Source organism: Ylistrum balloti, unplaced genomic scaffold (assembly GCF_031769215.1).
Source record: "Ylistrum balloti isolate Yb309-2 unplaced genomic scaffold, AGI_CSIRO_Ybal_v1 Utg370818, whole genome shotgun sequence".
NCBI lineage: Eukaryota > Metazoa > Mollusca > Bivalvia > Pectinida > Pectinidae > Ylistrum > Ylistrum balloti.
The window spans coordinates 239,007-257,046 of record NW_026782473.1 but is presented as its reverse complement, the minus strand read 5'-3'; the positions used below and the strand labels follow the sequence as shown (position 1 = coordinate 257,046).

General features: G+C 35.4%; 1 protein-coding gene across 1 annotated transcript in view; it reads left to right on the top strand.

Annotated features, from left to right (window-relative positions):
- Positions 1-18,040, top strand: part of LOC132558737 (myosin-VIIa-like) — a 43,762-nt gene that overhangs the window by 14,272 nt on the left and 11,450 nt on the right. Inside the window, exons 9-35 of the mRNA XM_060223333.1 lie at positions 728-806; positions 1,293-1,424; positions 1,806-1,941; positions 2,207-2,313; positions 2,964-3,101; positions 3,820-4,065; positions 4,425-4,604; positions 4,957-5,052; positions 5,239-5,361; positions 6,718-6,825; positions 7,234-7,365; positions 7,771-7,836; positions 8,493-8,711; positions 8,987-9,073; positions 9,327-9,422; positions 9,616-9,845; positions 10,032-10,149; positions 10,406-10,708; positions 11,049-11,276; positions 11,641-12,050; positions 12,633-12,802; positions 15,300-15,487; positions 15,803-15,927; positions 16,692-16,820; positions 17,001-17,007; positions 17,308-17,376; positions 17,791-17,852. Of these exons, the coding sequence (XP_060079316.1) occupies positions 728-806; positions 1,293-1,424; positions 1,806-1,941; positions 2,207-2,313; positions 2,964-3,101; positions 3,820-4,065; positions 4,425-4,604; positions 4,957-5,052; positions 5,239-5,361; positions 6,718-6,825; positions 7,234-7,365; positions 7,771-7,836; positions 8,493-8,711; positions 8,987-9,073; positions 9,327-9,422; positions 9,616-9,845; positions 10,032-10,149; positions 10,406-10,708; positions 11,049-11,276; positions 11,641-12,050; positions 12,633-12,802; positions 15,300-15,487; positions 15,803-15,927; positions 16,692-16,820; positions 17,001-17,007; positions 17,308-17,376; positions 17,791-17,852 (3,984 nt within the window). The remainder of the gene's footprint in view (positions 1-727; positions 807-1,292; positions 1,425-1,805; positions 1,942-2,206; positions 2,314-2,963; positions 3,102-3,819; positions 4,066-4,424; positions 4,605-4,956; positions 5,053-5,238; positions 5,362-6,717; positions 6,826-7,233; positions 7,366-7,770; positions 7,837-8,492; positions 8,712-8,986; positions 9,074-9,326; positions 9,423-9,615; positions 9,846-10,031; positions 10,150-10,405; positions 10,709-11,048; positions 11,277-11,640; positions 12,051-12,632; positions 12,803-15,299; positions 15,488-15,802; positions 15,928-16,691; positions 16,821-17,000; positions 17,008-17,307; positions 17,377-17,790; positions 17,853-18,040) is intronic.

Sequence of the window (18,040 nt, the reverse complement as noted above, 5' to 3'; positions counted from 1 at the left end):
TGCACAGATTTACATCTATAATTCCAGTTACACCTACCTTTATGTGATAGGATGGGCTTTGTATACAAACAAAAACAACACTTTAGACTATATTCTCTTGAGACTAACAACTGACCTTTCATTTCCAGCAAAAACAAAAATCACATTTTGTATCAAACATGCAATATGTTAGATATACCCATTCTGTTATGTTGTCACTATTGTTAGACCACCTGATGTTTGGTTTAAACAACATACACATTGTAGCAGTAATTTTATCATAAAATAGCTCTGTTTGCTCGGAGATTATTGCTCTAAATTATTATTGAGTTCTTGAATTACTACGGATGTGTGAATGTGTAAATGCGATCAAATTGATACGACTAAATTCAGTTTACAATACTCTCTTTAGAAAAATTGAGCTAGCTATCCAGTTCCAAGCATAACTTATACTGGAGCGATTTGTCCAGTGTTATAAATAACTTTTGCCAGATACTAGAATAGATTGGCAAGTTATGAATTGTACTTGAACAAGTCGTCCTTTGTCTAACTCATATGACAGGAAAGTCCTATGCCTTTTTTTTCATGAAAGTTGTTCCTTACTCAAAATAAAAACTTCGAAATCTGTCATTCACTGTTTATCCATCTTGTCACTGAAGTGAAGAAGTTTTAATTAAATTGATGATCTGTAATAACCGTTTTTATTTTTTATAAATACATTTTACTAATTGCCTTTTTTCTGTTACAGTTTTGAACAGCTGTGTATTAACTATGCCAATGAAAACTTACAACAATTCTTTGTGCGACACATCTTCAAATTAGAACAGGTAAATAAAAATACTGTACAGTTTATATTTATGATAAAAATGTTATGAGATTAAAGCAGGTTTTCATGATTTTAGTCACTACATGCCTCAGTGCTAGTATGCTGGACCTTGGTCCCTTGTCTGATGAAAGTGGCGATGTAGTCATTGAAATGGCACACTCATATGTTCTACAGGTTGTCCTAGTAGAATTTCTATGTTATTGACCTTATTAACAGGACGAAAATGTTCCAAAATAAAGTTTGAGTCTTTTTATCTCATCAACTGATATAATTGTTCTCAGGAAAACAAATGGGGAAAAAAAGAGTGAAACTTTAAATAGGTAGACAATTTAAAAGAAAAGATGAATGCCATTGGAAATTTGATTTATGACAGATTTTTCCCTGGGTCTCGGGAGAAATTTTGTTTTGGGTCCCACAAAGGCTTTTGATTATATTTGATCATGAATTTATGTTTAAATCTTACTATTTCCTTAAAATTACTTTCCAGGAAGAATATGACAATGAAGGCATCAATTGGCAACATATTGAGTTTGTGGACAACCAAGAAGCCTTGGATATGATTGGTGCAAAAGCAATGAACATTATCTCATTGGTTGATGAAGAAAGCAAATTCCCCAAGGTAAAGTTTAAACAGAACTAAAACACATATCTTAAAGGTTCACATTGCATGGCATTTAAAATAAAAAATTTATCAATTTCCGTGTAACTAATATTGGAAGGTGCAGATTGAGTGTTATAAAAATCAGATGTCTTAATTTTAAGGATCACCTGTTCTCACAGGATGAGGCAAAATATCTCATTTAAAGTTGGTAATTGTTTCCTTTTGAGGTAGGTGAGGAGAAATTTAAACTTGTGTATTATCATTATAGTGACTTGATTTTACAGTATGTACACTTGGTTACATTGGTGACCCAACTGTTTGTGATAATCAGATGGTATACTGTGGTAGATTTTGAATGAGGAGTCTGTGCTTTTTAAATCAATTTGTGTTTTTTAACAGGGAACAGACCAGACAATGTTGGCCAAGCTCCATCAACAACACAAAGACAACAAAAACTATCTGCGACCAAAGGCTGAAATCTCCCATGTGTTCGGTCTCAACCATTTTGCTGGTGTTGTCTTCTATGATGCTAAAGGTACTACACTAGATCTAGACACATAAACTCTCCTGTGAAAGCTTTAAGCCATTGTGATCTTGAACTTCATTTCTGAGTAAAATTATGTTCCATTTTATATCTATATATTTCGTTATAAATTGTTATTTATTTCCTTTCAGGGCAGTTTTAGTGGAGTGTAATCTTGTTCATGAGTGTGATTCAGGGACTTTGGTTAGCTTAATTTTTGTTCAGTGTTACCTTGACTGTGTGGTTTTATTCAACAATATGATCTTGAATTTTACAGGATTTTTGGAGAAGAATCGTGACACTTTCAGCCCAGATCTACTACAGCTGATACAGACCTCCTCCAATCCTTTCCTGTCAGGGCTTTTTGTCCAGGATGTTTCCATGGTAACTACATTCTTGTCGACATTCTCCTGAATGTGTAGTCTTTCTATGGGTCACAATTTATCACAGTAACAAGAAAGACTACTCTTATCTGCCCTTTTTCAGTAAAACACAGTAAAGCATTGAGTTGTAGGTACATGTTCAATGCTTGAGAGATATTATCCTGGTTGCTTGGAATGAATAAAAGGGCAAACACTTCAGCTATGCTTTTCCAAAAATGTCCGAGTGATGTTCCTGTATGTACATATGGAAAAGTCATCCTTGTCAGCTCTCTAGTGCCTTCATTTTTGGAGGGATTTTTATCAAAATTTAGAGAATTGGCTATTTGCTTTATTGGGCTAATGTAATGGTGGAGTCGCCACGGTATTTGAATCATATGTGCAGTGTTGATTACATTGTCATTGTGTCTGGTTTGAACTATGCTTATTTTTCAAAACAAATGTGAAAAATGGAGAAAATCTGATAATGGTTTAAAGCCAATTAATCCGTTGAAAGTCTCATCAAAGTTGATAAATTAAGTGTTAAGTGTACATTTAAGATATGAGATGGTTTTGGTTGGTATGTAGTAAATTCTGAACCTATAGATTTTGTTAACTATTTGATGGTAGGTAGTAAGTCCTGAACCTAGATAACATATTAACATTTTATGACAGGGAGCTGAAACAAGGAAGAGAGCACCAACTCTTGGATCACAGTTTAAGAAGTCACTGGAACTGTTGATGAAAACACTCGGCGCTTGTCAGCCATTCTTTGTCAGATGTATCAAACCCAACGAACTCAAGAAACCCCTGGTATGTTAGTGTTAAAGGAGAGAAATCTTTTCATCACATGTTCCAATTGTTTTTATTGTTATCTTGTTTGGAATTGATTGAAAAAAAACACACAGAATGATAAAATTAATTAGTTAACTGTTGTCTTATGTACTGTTTTTATTTGATACCATTAAAGTTTCAGACTGAAACAAAAATGTAAAGAATCTAACACAAGCTTTCAGTACTTATAAAAGATTAGCAAAACAAATCTTATACCTGGTTGTTTTACTTAGCTGCTGGTGTGGTGAAATGAAAAATCCTTGATGAATTTTACAAATCCCATATGAAATGAAAACAAATATAAGATTCTGTTTATCCTATAACCTAGCAGTTTTATTTGACTTAGGTGAAATAAAAATTACTGATATTTCCATTCTGTATTACTAATAAAATATATGTAATGGCTGTGATAACAGGGTAGTTATTTTATATAAGATCTTGAATTTCTGTTTATAATGAAATTCAACATGCAGTCAAGTCCGAAGCTCAAAATAGAAAAAAAAAATTTTGTTGAATTTGATGTTCGTCTTACAAGGAAGCAAGTTTTTAAGGAGATTTCAGAAAATCTAACTATACTCAAATGTCATGTTATGAAAATTTCCATATCATTAACACTTGTAGATGCTACATATACAGCTGTAACACACTAGAAAACCTCGTCACTTTGTCATTTCTGTTCGATTATTTTTTTGGACAGATTTTTGACCGTGAGCTGTGTTGTAAACAGCTACGTTACTCCGGAATGATGGAGACAATTCGAATCCGTAGAGCAGGATATCCCATAAGGCATCGGTTCGGTGACTTTGTGGATCGTTATCGTCTCCTTGCACCAGGAATTGGGCCATCCCACAAGGAGAATTGCAGACAAGCTTCAGAGAAAATCTGTAGTATTGTCCTCACTGGCAAGGATTACCAGATGGGAAAAACCAAAGTATTTTTAAAGGTAATAAATTCTAAAACTATTTCAGAAATTAAAAACAAAAAGAAAAAGTATAAGATGGTCACCACCCACATTATATCATAAAAGGAAATTTGAATTTTCTCATATTAACAGGCTTTGCTGTCAGAAGTTGATTACTGTATTTGATGATCAGTGCCCAGTTTGACAATTTTTTATTTACACATTTATACACAAATACAATAAATATTTTTGGTCATATATAATTTTCTTTGAAATAAGACACACTAGCCTGTAATTTTATCGTCCGATAAAAGTGGAATATATTGTGTTATAAATCTAATCCGTAAAATAGCGTTTTTTTATCCTTTAAATATTTGTAACATTATTAACTATAATTGTAGGATGCCCAGGACGTGTATCTAGAACAACAGAGGGAGGTGGCCTTGACAGAGAAGATTCTTGTCCTACAGAAGACAATCCGTGCTTGGCACTGCAGACGTAAATTCCTCAAAATTAAGACTGGATCCATCATTATCCAGAAGTTGTGGCGGACATACTTGGAGAGGAAGCGCTTTGTCCTGGTCAGTATTTACTCAAACCTTTAAATTATCAATTTGGCTGGTGAGTCAGATAATGGACCCCTAAATATTTTATATCCTTTTGCAGATTGTATTATTTTAATCCAAAGCCTTGCAAATGCTACAAAAGATCTGTTTTAGTTTGAAAGTGTTGAATTCTGCAAATTAGGCAGTTTTTTGCCAATAATAGTCGCTGACTTGCATTGACTCATTGGATAGAAATATAAGAAAATTTGATGTGTAGGATTTCTTTTAAGATCTAGTAAGGAAGAACTGATGAAAAGTTCAAATTCTGTAACTATTTAAGTGATTTGTTCCACTGTTACATGAATACATTACATTGATATTTTACCAGATGAAGCAAGGATACATGCGACTACAGGCAGTGGTGAGATCACGTCTACTGACAGCACAGTTCAATCGTAAACGTGCTGTCATCATCGATTTACAGGTAAATATTTCCCAACATATGAGAAAATATGAAAAGGGCAATAAATGAAAATATGATAAGACCTTTTTGCACATATATTAATTTTACTTGTCTTGATTTACAATATTGATTTTGTCATTTAAAACTCAAATTATTGTATTATTTTTGTCATAAGACTTAATATGAACTTGATTTGCGTGTATTTAGCGCCGTTGCCGTGGTTTCTTGGTGAGGAAATGGACCATGCAAAGGATGATCTCCATCATAAAGATTCAAGCTGTAGTCCGTGCCATGATTGCCAGACGCAAATACAAACGGCAAAAGATAGAGGTAAATCTTACTGAAAAGTGTCAGAAACAACTCCATACAATAGGGAGGACAACTCCCTACAATAGGGAGGACAACTCCATACAATAGGGAGGACAACTCCATACAATAGGGAGGACAACTCCATACAATAGGGAGGACAACTCCATACAATATGGAGGACAACTCCATACAATAGGGAGGACAACTCCGTACAATAGGGAGGACAACTCCATACAATAGGGAGGACAACTCCGTACAATAGGGAGGACAACTCCATACAATAGGGAGGACAACTCCATACAATAGGGAGGACAACTCCGTACAATAGGGAGGACAACTCCATACAATAGGGAGGACAACTCCCTACAATAGGGAGGACAACTCCATACAATAGGGAGGACAACTCCATACAATAGGGAGGACAACTCCATACAATAGGGAGGACAACTCCCTACAATAGGGAGGACAACTCCATACAATAGGGAGGACAACTCCGTACAATAGGGAGGACAACTCCATACAATAGGGAGGACAACTCCATACAATAGGGAGGACAACTCCGTACAATAGGGAGGACAACTCCATACAATAGGGAGGACAACTCCGTACAATAGGGAGGACAACTCCATACAATAGGGAGGACAACTCCGTACAATAGGGAGGACAACTCCATACAATATGGAGGACAACTCCGTACAATAGGGAGGACAACTCCATACAATAGGGAGGACAACTCCATACAATAGGGAGGACAACTCCGTACAATAGGGAGGACAACTCCATACAATAGGGAGGACAACTCCTTACAATATGGAGGACAACTCTGTACAATAGGGAGGACAACTCCGTACAATAGGGAGGACAACTCCATACAATAGGGAGGACAACTCCATACAATATGGAGGACAACTCCATACAATAGGGAGGACAACTCCGTACAATAGGGAGGACAACTAAATACAATATGGAAGACAACTCCATACAATATGGAGGACAACTCCATACAATAGGGAGGACAACTCAATACAATAGGGAGGACAACTCCATACAATAGGGAGGACAACTAAATACAATAGGGAGGACAACTCCATACAATAGGGAGGACAACTCCATACAATATGAAAGACAACTCCATACAATATGGAGGACAACTCCATACAATAGGGAGGACAACTCAATACAATAGGGAGGACAACTCCATACAATAAAGACATTCAGATTTATATTAAAATAATGAATTTAATTAGTTGTTGATTCTGAAAATAAAAATATAAAGTATAATGTTTTGAATAATAACATCAGGAATGTTACTCATTAGTTTTTCTCCACAATGTCTACATGACTGTGTGATATCATATGTACACACCATATCCACAGTACCACAACAAGATGGAACTGGAAAATCTACGAAAGGAAGAAGAAGCCAAGCTGAAACGAAAAATGAATGACAAAAAAGCAAAAATGGAGGCAGAGCGTCTGTATCAGGTATCCTATCTTATTATGATTGGTGTTGCAGGCTTAAGCACTTTATATAGGATTTACTCTGTACCACAGTCATTGATTCGGGATCAGTTTACTCTGTGGAGATCTTATCATACATCATAATATCCGATTCTTTACATTATTCTGAGGAGGAACTTCAGCTTTAATCTCTTATCAAGAAAGAGAATCTTTGACAGTGGATATTTGGGTTAAGCAGGGTTTTGAGGTATCAGAATGTGGGATAATGGCTTCTCTAGAGATATTATATAATAGGTTTTGTTATAAGTTATGAGAAAAGATATGATTTAAATGAAATAATTTAATTGAGGTTATTGTGCGTTAGATTGGTATTTACCACAAAGTGTAGTTTCAGAGTGAAAATAGTCCTAATCATTGATTGTCCATTTTTAGGAACGTTTGCGTGAGATGGAGAGAAAAGTTGAGGAAGAAGAAAGTATGGAGAAGCACATGGCTATTCAGAAGAAGGAACAAATTGAAATCGCTGAAAGGAGGAAGAATGAGCCTGTCAGCGATTCAAAACTGGTATGTATGACTTGGGAGAACGCATCATCAGTAAGGATATCATGCTTACTGAACATTGGAAACTAAGGACAGCTATAATCTTAGTATGAAGCTATGAGAAAAATAGTATTTAGTCAAAATCATTAAAGAATTAAACAGCTTTACTTTTATGAACAGATTTCTTATATTTGTTAAGTTGACAGCAATCATTGGGTCATTTTAATTAAAAGATAATTGATTTTTGAACAAACGTGAGGATATGTTAAGGTGGTCTAATTTATTATCTGAAAATCCTGAATTAATATGTGTCAATAATGTTTCCTTCTTAGTTCTTCTAGTAACTATTCATACCAAAGAAGTGTTGATGGAGGAAATAAACTTAGATTTATTAAGATAAAGTGTTTATCTTGTCTTTTATTTTATCAGGTTGAAGAGATGTTTGGTTTTATTGACGGTAACAACGAAGAAGGTGCTGCTCCATACTCATTTAAAGTAAGTCAATCCTTACTGTAGTAAAACACAGTTGTGTGTTAAACCAATCCTTACTGTAGTACAACACAGCTGTGTGTTAAACCAATCATTCCTCTAGTAAAACATAGCTGTGTGTTAAACCAATCCTTACTGTAGTACAACACAGCTGTGTGTTAAACCAATCATTGCTGTAGTACAACACAGCTGTGTGTTAAACCAATCCTTACTGTAGTACAACACAGCTGTGTGTTAAACCAATCCTTACTGTAGTACAACACAGCTGTGTTAAACCAGTCATTACTGTAGTACAACACAGCTGTGTGTTAAACCAATCATTACTGTAGTACAACACAGCTGTGTGTTAAACCAATCATTACTGTAGTACAACACAGCTGTGTGTTAAACCAGTCATTACTGTAGTACAACAAAGCTGTGTGTTAAACCAGTCATTACTGTAGTACAACACAGCTGTGTGTTAAACCAGTCATTCCTCTAGTCTAACATACCGGTATTTGTGTGTTGAAAGTCATATTCTTGATGTAGAAAGCTCAGCTTTTCAAATTAGACAGGAAGATGAGATTTATATCAGTCTATTTTGAAACATTTAAGTGTTACATATTGTTAATATGACACCAAAAGGACCCTTAAGTTGACTGACATGACGTTGTTGTTTGTAGGACCTGGAGGACAAGCGACGTCGCGTCGCCCAAGAGAACGGTCTGGAGGACTACAGTAGTTTGATGGAGCCTGAGCTCCCTGAAGATGATGAAGACCTCTCCGAGTACAAGTTCTCTAAATTTGCTAGCATGTACTTCCAGGCCAATACCTCACATACGTTTATACGCAAGGCACTCAGGGAACCTTTACTGCCAATGAAAAATGATGGTGACAAACTGGTATGGAATAGCATTTGTCATAGATATGTTTTCTTATTGTGCTTTTGAATATTACATAGATTTCAATGGTGTTTGTATTTTATATATCAATGCCTTAGTAGTTACCAGTTTATATTTTAACACTTGAGATCTTATTCTGAACAAACATTTAGATGATCAGATAATTAAACACTCAGATGATCTGGACATTTAGATATTTCTCTGTACCATCATTACGCCTATATTTAGATGACTTAGCTTTCCACTAGGATAATCACATCTTTGTCTTGTTACAGGCGGCATTGGCTGTGTGGATCACCATACTGAGATTTATGGGAGATTTACCAGAGCCCAAATACACTGCCATGGCCACAGACTCAAGGGTATCTATATATTATCATTGTAACTACTTGTACATTCTTGTTAAAGTTTTTTTTTTTCATTTTCATTCCTCTTTCAGTTCTGAATTAAGATTGTTAATGATGAAGCCAAGGCATCACTATTTAGAGATAAGCAATGAACAGTCGTCAGAGTAGTTAGTCATTGTTGTTTATTTCTAACTTTGTATTGAGGAGATCTAGCACAGCAGAAACTTTTAAAAACCAATATCGCATCCTATTGTATGTTTTACTACAGGACACTACACCAGTCATGACCAAGATCTACTCCACACTTGGGCGCAAGTTCAATAAAAAGGATTTGGAGGAGGCACAAAGGATGGGGCTGGATATCGTAAGTTTTTCACTCAGTTTATGACACAAATAGATAAAGAGCAATAAATGAAAATTATATCTTTTGTGTGTATACTGATAGAAGATGATTAAAGTATTCAGTTAAAAGATCATGTGCAATATGTCATATTTAAGTTTATCTTTTTTCTCTTTATTGTGTATTGTGAGATGATATAAGTTGTTGGATATTTCAGGAGAAGGAACCGTATCCCATGGGTAGAGCTGGTAAACGAAGCATGAGGAAAAAGCTTGTGTCCTTGACCTTGAAGAAAAAGTCAAAGATCACAGAGGAAGTGACACGTAAACTGATGCAGGACTTTGATGGTAGTTATGGTAGCAATGCCCTCCTGGAAGAACGTCCCACATCAAACTTGGAAAAACTTCATCTCATTATAGGACACGGAATTCTCCGACCCGAACTTAGGTGAGAAGAAAATCTAACAGATCATTGATACGTTTGTCTAATAATTAAAGTGATTTGATCATACTTTTCACATTGGTCTGTTCAATATTGGATAAAAGATTTCAGTGCCATTAGTAAGCAAGACTTCCACCAATAAACATTTAATTCATTATTAGAAGTGTAACTTTAAAATGATGTATTTGATAGGGACGAAATCTACTGCCAAATTTGTAAGCAACTGACTCAGAATCCGACTAAAAGCAGTCACGCTCGGGGCTGGATCCTGCTGTCTCTCTGTGTGGGCTGCTTCGCTCCTACAGACAAGGTGAGAAGAATCCACATCATCTAATAGTAATAGATCCACCATGATCCATTGTATGTTCTTGTGGGCGACTCCAGAAAATTAATATCTGATACAATTTTATGATGGAATAAAGTGCATTTTTTCCAAAACTGTTTTTAATTATATCTTTGTAGACAGATATTTTTATATATACTAATGTATTAAATTTGGTCTGTAGCTTTTAAGTATTTTAACATCAATTCATGATGCATTGCTGAATACATATTTTTATTGATAGTTTTTGAAGTATCTGCGGAACTTTATACATGAGGGACCCCCAGGGTATGCACCGTACTGCGAAAGTCGTCTGCGGCGTACTTTTGCAAATGGAACACGTAACCAGCCTCCTAGCTGGCTGGAGCTACAAGCCACGAAGTCTAAGAAGCCTCTCATGCTTCCCATTACATTCATGGACGGTAACACTAAGACTCTCCTGGCTGATTCTGCCACTACAGCTAAGGAACTCTGTATGCAACTGTCAGAAAAGATTGCCCTCAAAGACCAGTTTGGGTTCTCCCTTTATATTGCATTGTTTGACAAGGTAAGAACAGACAAAGAACCACCAGCTGTTTTAATATCCCTGATTTTACTCTTTCTCAAATGTTTGCTTTATTCTAAGAAAAGGAAACAGGATTCCATGTTTTAAGATTAGTTTAAAGTATTATTTTTGTTAATTAGTGGTAACATACTAAGGATCTGTAACACTGATCTTATTAATACATTTGTTATATAATTCAGCTGTTTAAATGATATTTAATGTAAAATAATGTAACTTGTACTTGATTGTGATGTAATAGAGTTACATTTGATGTAAATGATGTAAATCGTATTAATATATGTGAATATGATATAACAAGGTGTCTTTATCAATACAATTGTAGGTGTCCTCTCTCGGGAGTGGTGGTGACCATGTGATGGACGCCATCTCCCAATGTGAACAATATGCCAAAGAGCAAGGTGCCCAGGAGAGGAATGCTCCGTGGCGACTGTTCTTCCGTAAAGAGATTTTTGCTCCTTGGCACAATCCAGGAGAAGACGGGACAGCCAGCAACCTGATCTTTCAACAAGTTGTTCGTGGTATTAAGTTTGGAGAATACCGCTGTGATAAGGTGAGGAATTTTAGTAGAGAAACACTTTTCTCTACTACTGAGGAAGCTAATACAAATTCATTGTCAGTCTTATTTTGGTGTTAAAACATTATACAGATGCAATCATCTAAATTAGAATCTACACAAAAATTGTTTTCTTATACTTCATTTTTACCATGTCAAAATGTATCTTCCTTTGTCATTTGTGTGGCTATGTCAAAATATCTGTTACCTCCTTTTTTCATTGCCACCTCATTATGATCTGGTAAGATTCACTACCTTAATTTAGAAATCTGGATCAATATTGTCCAGATTAATGAAGCATCTTGCTATGATTCATACTTCAGTTAAATTGATTAAATGACCTTGACCTTATCCCTGACAGGACGATGACCTTGCCATGATAGCAGCTCAGCAGTACTACATAGAATATGGTTGTAACGTCAACCCAGATCGGCTACAGTCTCTTCTACCATCTTATGTACCAGACCAGGCAATCCAGAAACCAAATGCTATGAGCTTTTGGATAAACATGATAATGACAAAGTTAAGGATACAATACTTTGAAAGAATCAAACCTATCAAAGTGAAAGAGGACATAGTCAGTTATGCAAAGTACAAGTGGCCACTTCTATTTTCACGCTTTTACGAGGCCTATAAGTTCGCAGGTCCGAGCTTACCTAAGAATGATGTGATCATTGCCGTGAACTGGACAGGTGTTTACATTGTGGATGACCAGGAACAAGTGTTGTTGGAACTATCCTTCCCAGAAATCACAGCTGTTTCCAGCAGCAGGTGAGATCCTGTATATATCAGTCAATGGTTCAATCCTGATGGACCATTTAATTAGATTCTGTGTTCAATGAACACCTGAAGTGTGTAAGAAGTCTTTGCAGAACTTGGAGGATCTGAATTATATTACAGGTTTTAGTTTATACATACTTAAAAAAATTACATGCTTTCTCCAGCTCATTGTCTCATGAAGCTAGAAAGATGTATCATTTGTGTAATTTCACTTAATGAATTTTTGAGAAATATCTTTAAAGAACAGTATCAGATGAGTAGTTCTTATCTCTCTAACTACCATTGTTGGGAGAAGCATTTAGCATATGTAAGACATTTGTCTCTACACGGTCAGATTTCCATGATCAGGAAGACTATTGAACAAATGCTGTCCTAAACATTCTTGTTATTGTAATTATAGCAAACTTTTATGTATGCAAGAATTTTGACCTCTGAACCTTAATTTTGTTGAATTTTGTTGAAGCCGAGAAGATGAACCTTAACACACATATGAACTTAGCAAGATGTTGGTTCTTCATAAATATCTCCAGCTGGAGAATTTTTGTCTGATTATTTATAAATTTGTTTTGTTAGGACGGGTAAGATGCATGGACAGAGTTTTACTCTGGCTACAGTGAAGGGGGATGAGTATACATTCACTTCACCAAACGCTGAAGACATCCGCGACCTTGTTGTGACCTTCCTTGAGGGGCTCAAGAAACGTTCCAAATATGTGATTGCACTGCAAGATTATGTGTCACCAGGTATGTTTAAGTTAAGGTAGAAAACACCAGAAATATTCTAACTCTTTTGAAAAGTTTAATATCTTAGAAATGAGGACAGATTATCAGAGTAAGTTTTTTATTGTACATATTAAGACACTATCAAATTTGCTAGAGCATTTAGTTTTGTAATATTAAAAAAGGAAAACTAAGTAATAATTAACACATCAACAGTCTTGGTATTGGTGATATTAATTTGACTTTGGGATTTTTTCTTTATCGTTGTATCACAACATATTACATCATAATTACCTCGGACATAGACAAAAAGTTTTACATGTGAAAATTTTATATTAACATGATATTTGATTGCTAATGATCTGCCTAACATAAGTGGCATGTATCAGAATATAAACACTGTTACCAAGGTTACCAATATGATTTCCACTCTACGGTCCTGAAAACCATTAACCGTTCAAATTTATGTTAGAATTTAACAGTAATATTTGATATACATATGAAATTTAGATGGTTCTATATATACACTGTACATCTTTTAATGTAAAGGATTTTATGTATTCAGGGAAACATCCATGTCAAAAGATGATAATATTACTTTGGGTGAATTTTGTTTACAGAGAAACAAAATGCATCGGATGATGATACATGTAAGAAATGTAGAGGCTATTCAGATAGACAAGAGAGATATCAGAGTTTTAACACTATTTCATTATACCCAGCATGAACAGATAGTAGAGGCTATTCAGAGAGACAAAGGAGATAGAATTTTAACACTATTTCATTATACCAAGCATGAACAGACAGTAGAGGCTATGTCAATAGACCTGGAGCAGAATATAGAGGCTGTTTATTAGATACTAGACAGAATATGGAGGCTATTTATTAGATACTAGACAGAATATAGAGGCTGTTTATTAGATACTAGACAGAATATGGAGGCTATTTATTAGATACTGGACAGAATATAGAGGCTGTTTATTAGATACTAGACAGAATATAGAGGCTATGTCAATAGTCCTGGAGCAGAATATAGAGGCTATTTATTAGATACTAGACAGAATATAGAGGCTATTTATTAGATACTGGACAGAATATAGAGGCTGTTTATTAGATACTGGACAGAATATAGAGGCTATTTATTAGATACTGGACAGAATATAGAGGCTGTTTATTAGATACTAGACAGAATATAGAGGCTGTTTATTAGATACTAGACAGAATATAGAGGCTATTTATTAGATACTAGACAGAATATAGAGGCTGTTTATTAGATACTAGACAGAATATAGAGGCTATTTATTAGATACTGGACAGAATATAGAGGCTGTTTATTAGATATTAGACAGAATATAGAGGCTATTTATTAGATACTAGACAGAATATAGAGGCTGTTTATTAGATACTAGACAGAATATAGAGGCTATTTATTAGATACTGGACAGAATATAGAGGCTATTTATTAGATACTAGACAGAATATAGAGGCTGTTTATTAGATACTAGACAGAATATAGAGGCTGTTTATTAGATACTGGACAGAACATAGAAGCTGTTTATTAGATACTGGACAGAATATAGAGGCTGTTTATTAGATACTAGATAGAATATAGAGGCTGTTTATTAGATACTGGACAGAATATAGAGGCTGTTTATTAGATACTGGACAGAATATAGAGGCTATTTATTAGATACTGGACAGAATATAGAGGCTATTTATTAGATACTAGACAGAATATAGAGGCTGTTTATTAGATACTGGACAGAATATAGAGGCTGTTTATTAGATACTGGACAGAATATAGAGGCTATTTATTAGATACTAGACAGAATATAGAGGCTGTTTATTAGATACTAGACAGAATATAGAGGCTATTTATTAGATACTGGACAGAACATAGAGGCTGTTTCAAATAAACCATAAACTGATTGTAGATGCTTTTTTTATAGGCTGCAGACTGATTGTAGAAGCTTTTTGGATAGGATTCTGACAGATTGTAGAAGCTTTTTGGATAGGATTCTGACAGATTGTAGAGGCTGAATGCTGAAATACAGACTTTGTTGATATGCTTTTGTATGATGCCTTTGACAAGTGTTAAACTGTTATGTGTAATGATATAATTATGGCATATTTATTTAATTTGGCTGGTCTTTGTATCCTACAGTCCATTGTGAGGTCTAAATTGTTGTAATCCTTTTTTATGCTCTTGCTATTTCAGAGGGGAGAGGGTGGGGTCGGCTGATTATATAGTTTTACTAATGTTTGTGTACTGTGTCGCGTTCCCAATCAGTGTTTTATCTTGAGAACCTCTCACACATTTTGGTTCATATTTACTGTCCACAGTACCCTAGTTTGAAGTTCTGTACGTATTGTATCAAGATAGCCATTGGTCAAGGTTAAAGCGACAACTCCTGTAAATTCATCAGAAAATGTATTTATATGCATTGAAGTGTAGGCATTAATGTCTTACAGATTTTGTGATATGTTGTGTAAAATCATCGTGAGGATTTACATGTTAAAGGTGATGGACCATCCTTCCTGGACTTCTCAAAGGGTGACCTGATCGTGCTGGACCAGCAGAATGGGGAGACCGTTATGAACTCTGGCTGGTGTGTTGGAGAAAATGTACGCACTGGTGTCAAAGGTGATTTCCCGGCAGAGTGTGTCTATGTACTACCAACAATCAACAAACCGCCGCCAGAAATATTGGTATGTCTTGATACAAGTAACACATGGAAGATTCAGTATCACCATTAAATGGGCAACATTTCTCCAGTATTCACTATCTTTCTACCTGAACCCTTCAAGTGTGAAACTTTCAGAATTAGACTAAGTGACAATAAGAAATATCATATAAAAACTAAGCATAAATAAACCTAACAAAATATTGGTAAAAAGATTTTGGAATTAAAACTTGACATAATATCCTTATCTACCACCTTACGCTGCCTCTATATCTTGCTGTGTTGTTCTTTTCAAGAGTTGAGATGTGTACAAGTATTTATACATATTGCATTGTTCCAGAATCTGTTCCTTCAATCTGGGGAGCAAGCAGACAAGATGCTAGCACCATCTCAGATGGAGACCATGCCAGATCAAGGAAATGATGTACCCTACACACTAGAACACTACTCCTTTGATCATTTCAGGTACACGTCATACATTAGGTACAGACTACAGGTATACACCATGTACAGACTACAGGTGTACAGACTACAGGTGTACACCATGTACAGACTACAGGTGTACAGACTACAGGTGTACACCATGTACAGACTACAGGTGTACACCATGTACAGACTACAGGTGTACACCATGTACAGACTACAGGTGTACAGACTACAGGTGTACACCATGTACAGACTACAGGTGTACAGACTACAGGTGTACACGATGTACAGACTACAGGTGTACAGACTACAGGTGTACAGACTACAGGTGTACACGATGTACAGACTACAGGTGTACACCATGTACAGACTACAGGTGTACAGACTACAGGTGTACACCATGTACAGACTACAGGTGTACAGACTACAGGTGTACACCATGTACAAACTACAGGTGTACAGACTACAGTGTACAGACTACAGGTGTACACCATGTACAGACTACAGGTGTACACCATGTACAGACTACAGGTGTACACCATGTACAGACTACACCATGTACAGACTACAGGTGTACACCATGTACGGACTACAGGTGTACAGACTACAGGTGTACACAATGTTTTCATATCTACATTGCATGTGTATATCGCAAACATGGATGCTCAGTCACCTATAACACTAATTACAGAATTGTTAGAAGGATCCTGTCCTTGTTGTTAACCTTGATATGATATGTGAGATTGTTTAATAAGGTATGGTTGACCAATATGACTTACTGTACATACTTTTTTTGCTTTCAGACCTCCTCCCAAACGTACCCTGTCAAAGACCCTGTCAACAGCACGCAAAAGACGCACTGACGACCTGTGGAGACATTCCAAAGAACCACTCAAACAACCACTGCTTAAGAAACTGCTGGGCAAGGAAGAGTTGTGCCAGGAGGCATGCATGTGTTATTTAGATATCCTTTTGTATATTACAATAGAATGTTTTTCAGGCTAAATCCCTCCATCACCTGTAGATATTGTTCAAAATAAAATCATACCTGTATAGTTCCATATTACAATGATACTTTAGATATTTACATTTGACTTCAATTTGTACCAAAGCATAAACATACTTTAGTGTACTGTATACACTAAAGCATTTTAGGCAGAATCTGCAGCAAATTTTGTAATGAAAACATAGATATAATATACTGTGTATATTTTCCACTTTGAAAGTGAAACAGAGGAACAATCACATGCATTCTGTATGATTGACAGTTGACCCAGTAAATGGACCATATTTTACGGAAATGGACATTTAGTTTATATGAAAGGTTTATTGTATGAAATAGATATCAGAATTACATGTTCATGGCAGACTGGAAGATTTCCTTAACTTTGTTTACCTATCCTAAAATACATGGGTGACCACCCATCAAAACGAGGACGTACTGCTAATGAACTGACAGATCAAATCTATGAACCTCCTCTACGAAATGTAAGTTATATGGTCCACTACGAATTGTAAATTACATTGTCCACTGCAAAATTTTAGTTGTATAATCTTGTGCAAAATGAAAATTGTATAAATTTTGTAATTCCTAAAAGTGGCCATTCATCTCTCACATTTTTGTCCTCACACTGAACATTTTATGCATTACATAAATAATACAGTAAGTGATGCTACATTAATATGTACCAGTTGTATTTTAATTAACAGGAAAAGTACAGACTTATGTGTTGATTTCTAATTATAAACTTTTTTCTAACCCCAGAGTAATTGTTATTGTTTATTCTAATTTAAGATATTGATTAATGAAGTGCCTACGATGTTTTACATTAACCCTGTTGTATCATCATTTAACCTTGTCTGGAGTCTAATCCCACAGCCTCTCCTGTTTCACTATTTCAGGAACTTCTCCGGGATGAAGTGTATTGCCAAATGATAAAACAGCTCACTCACAACAGAAATGAGTAAGTTTTGTTGAACATGTCCCATTTTATAGTGTCTCACCAAAGTTTAATTGGAAATGATAATTTTTGAACAGAGGGGTTCAGCATTGATATATAATAGTATATACTCTGATTTTAAAGATTGTTTTTATTTTCTAATTTAGAATTAAGTTTTGATACTGGGTGATTTAAAATTGAATTATCAATGT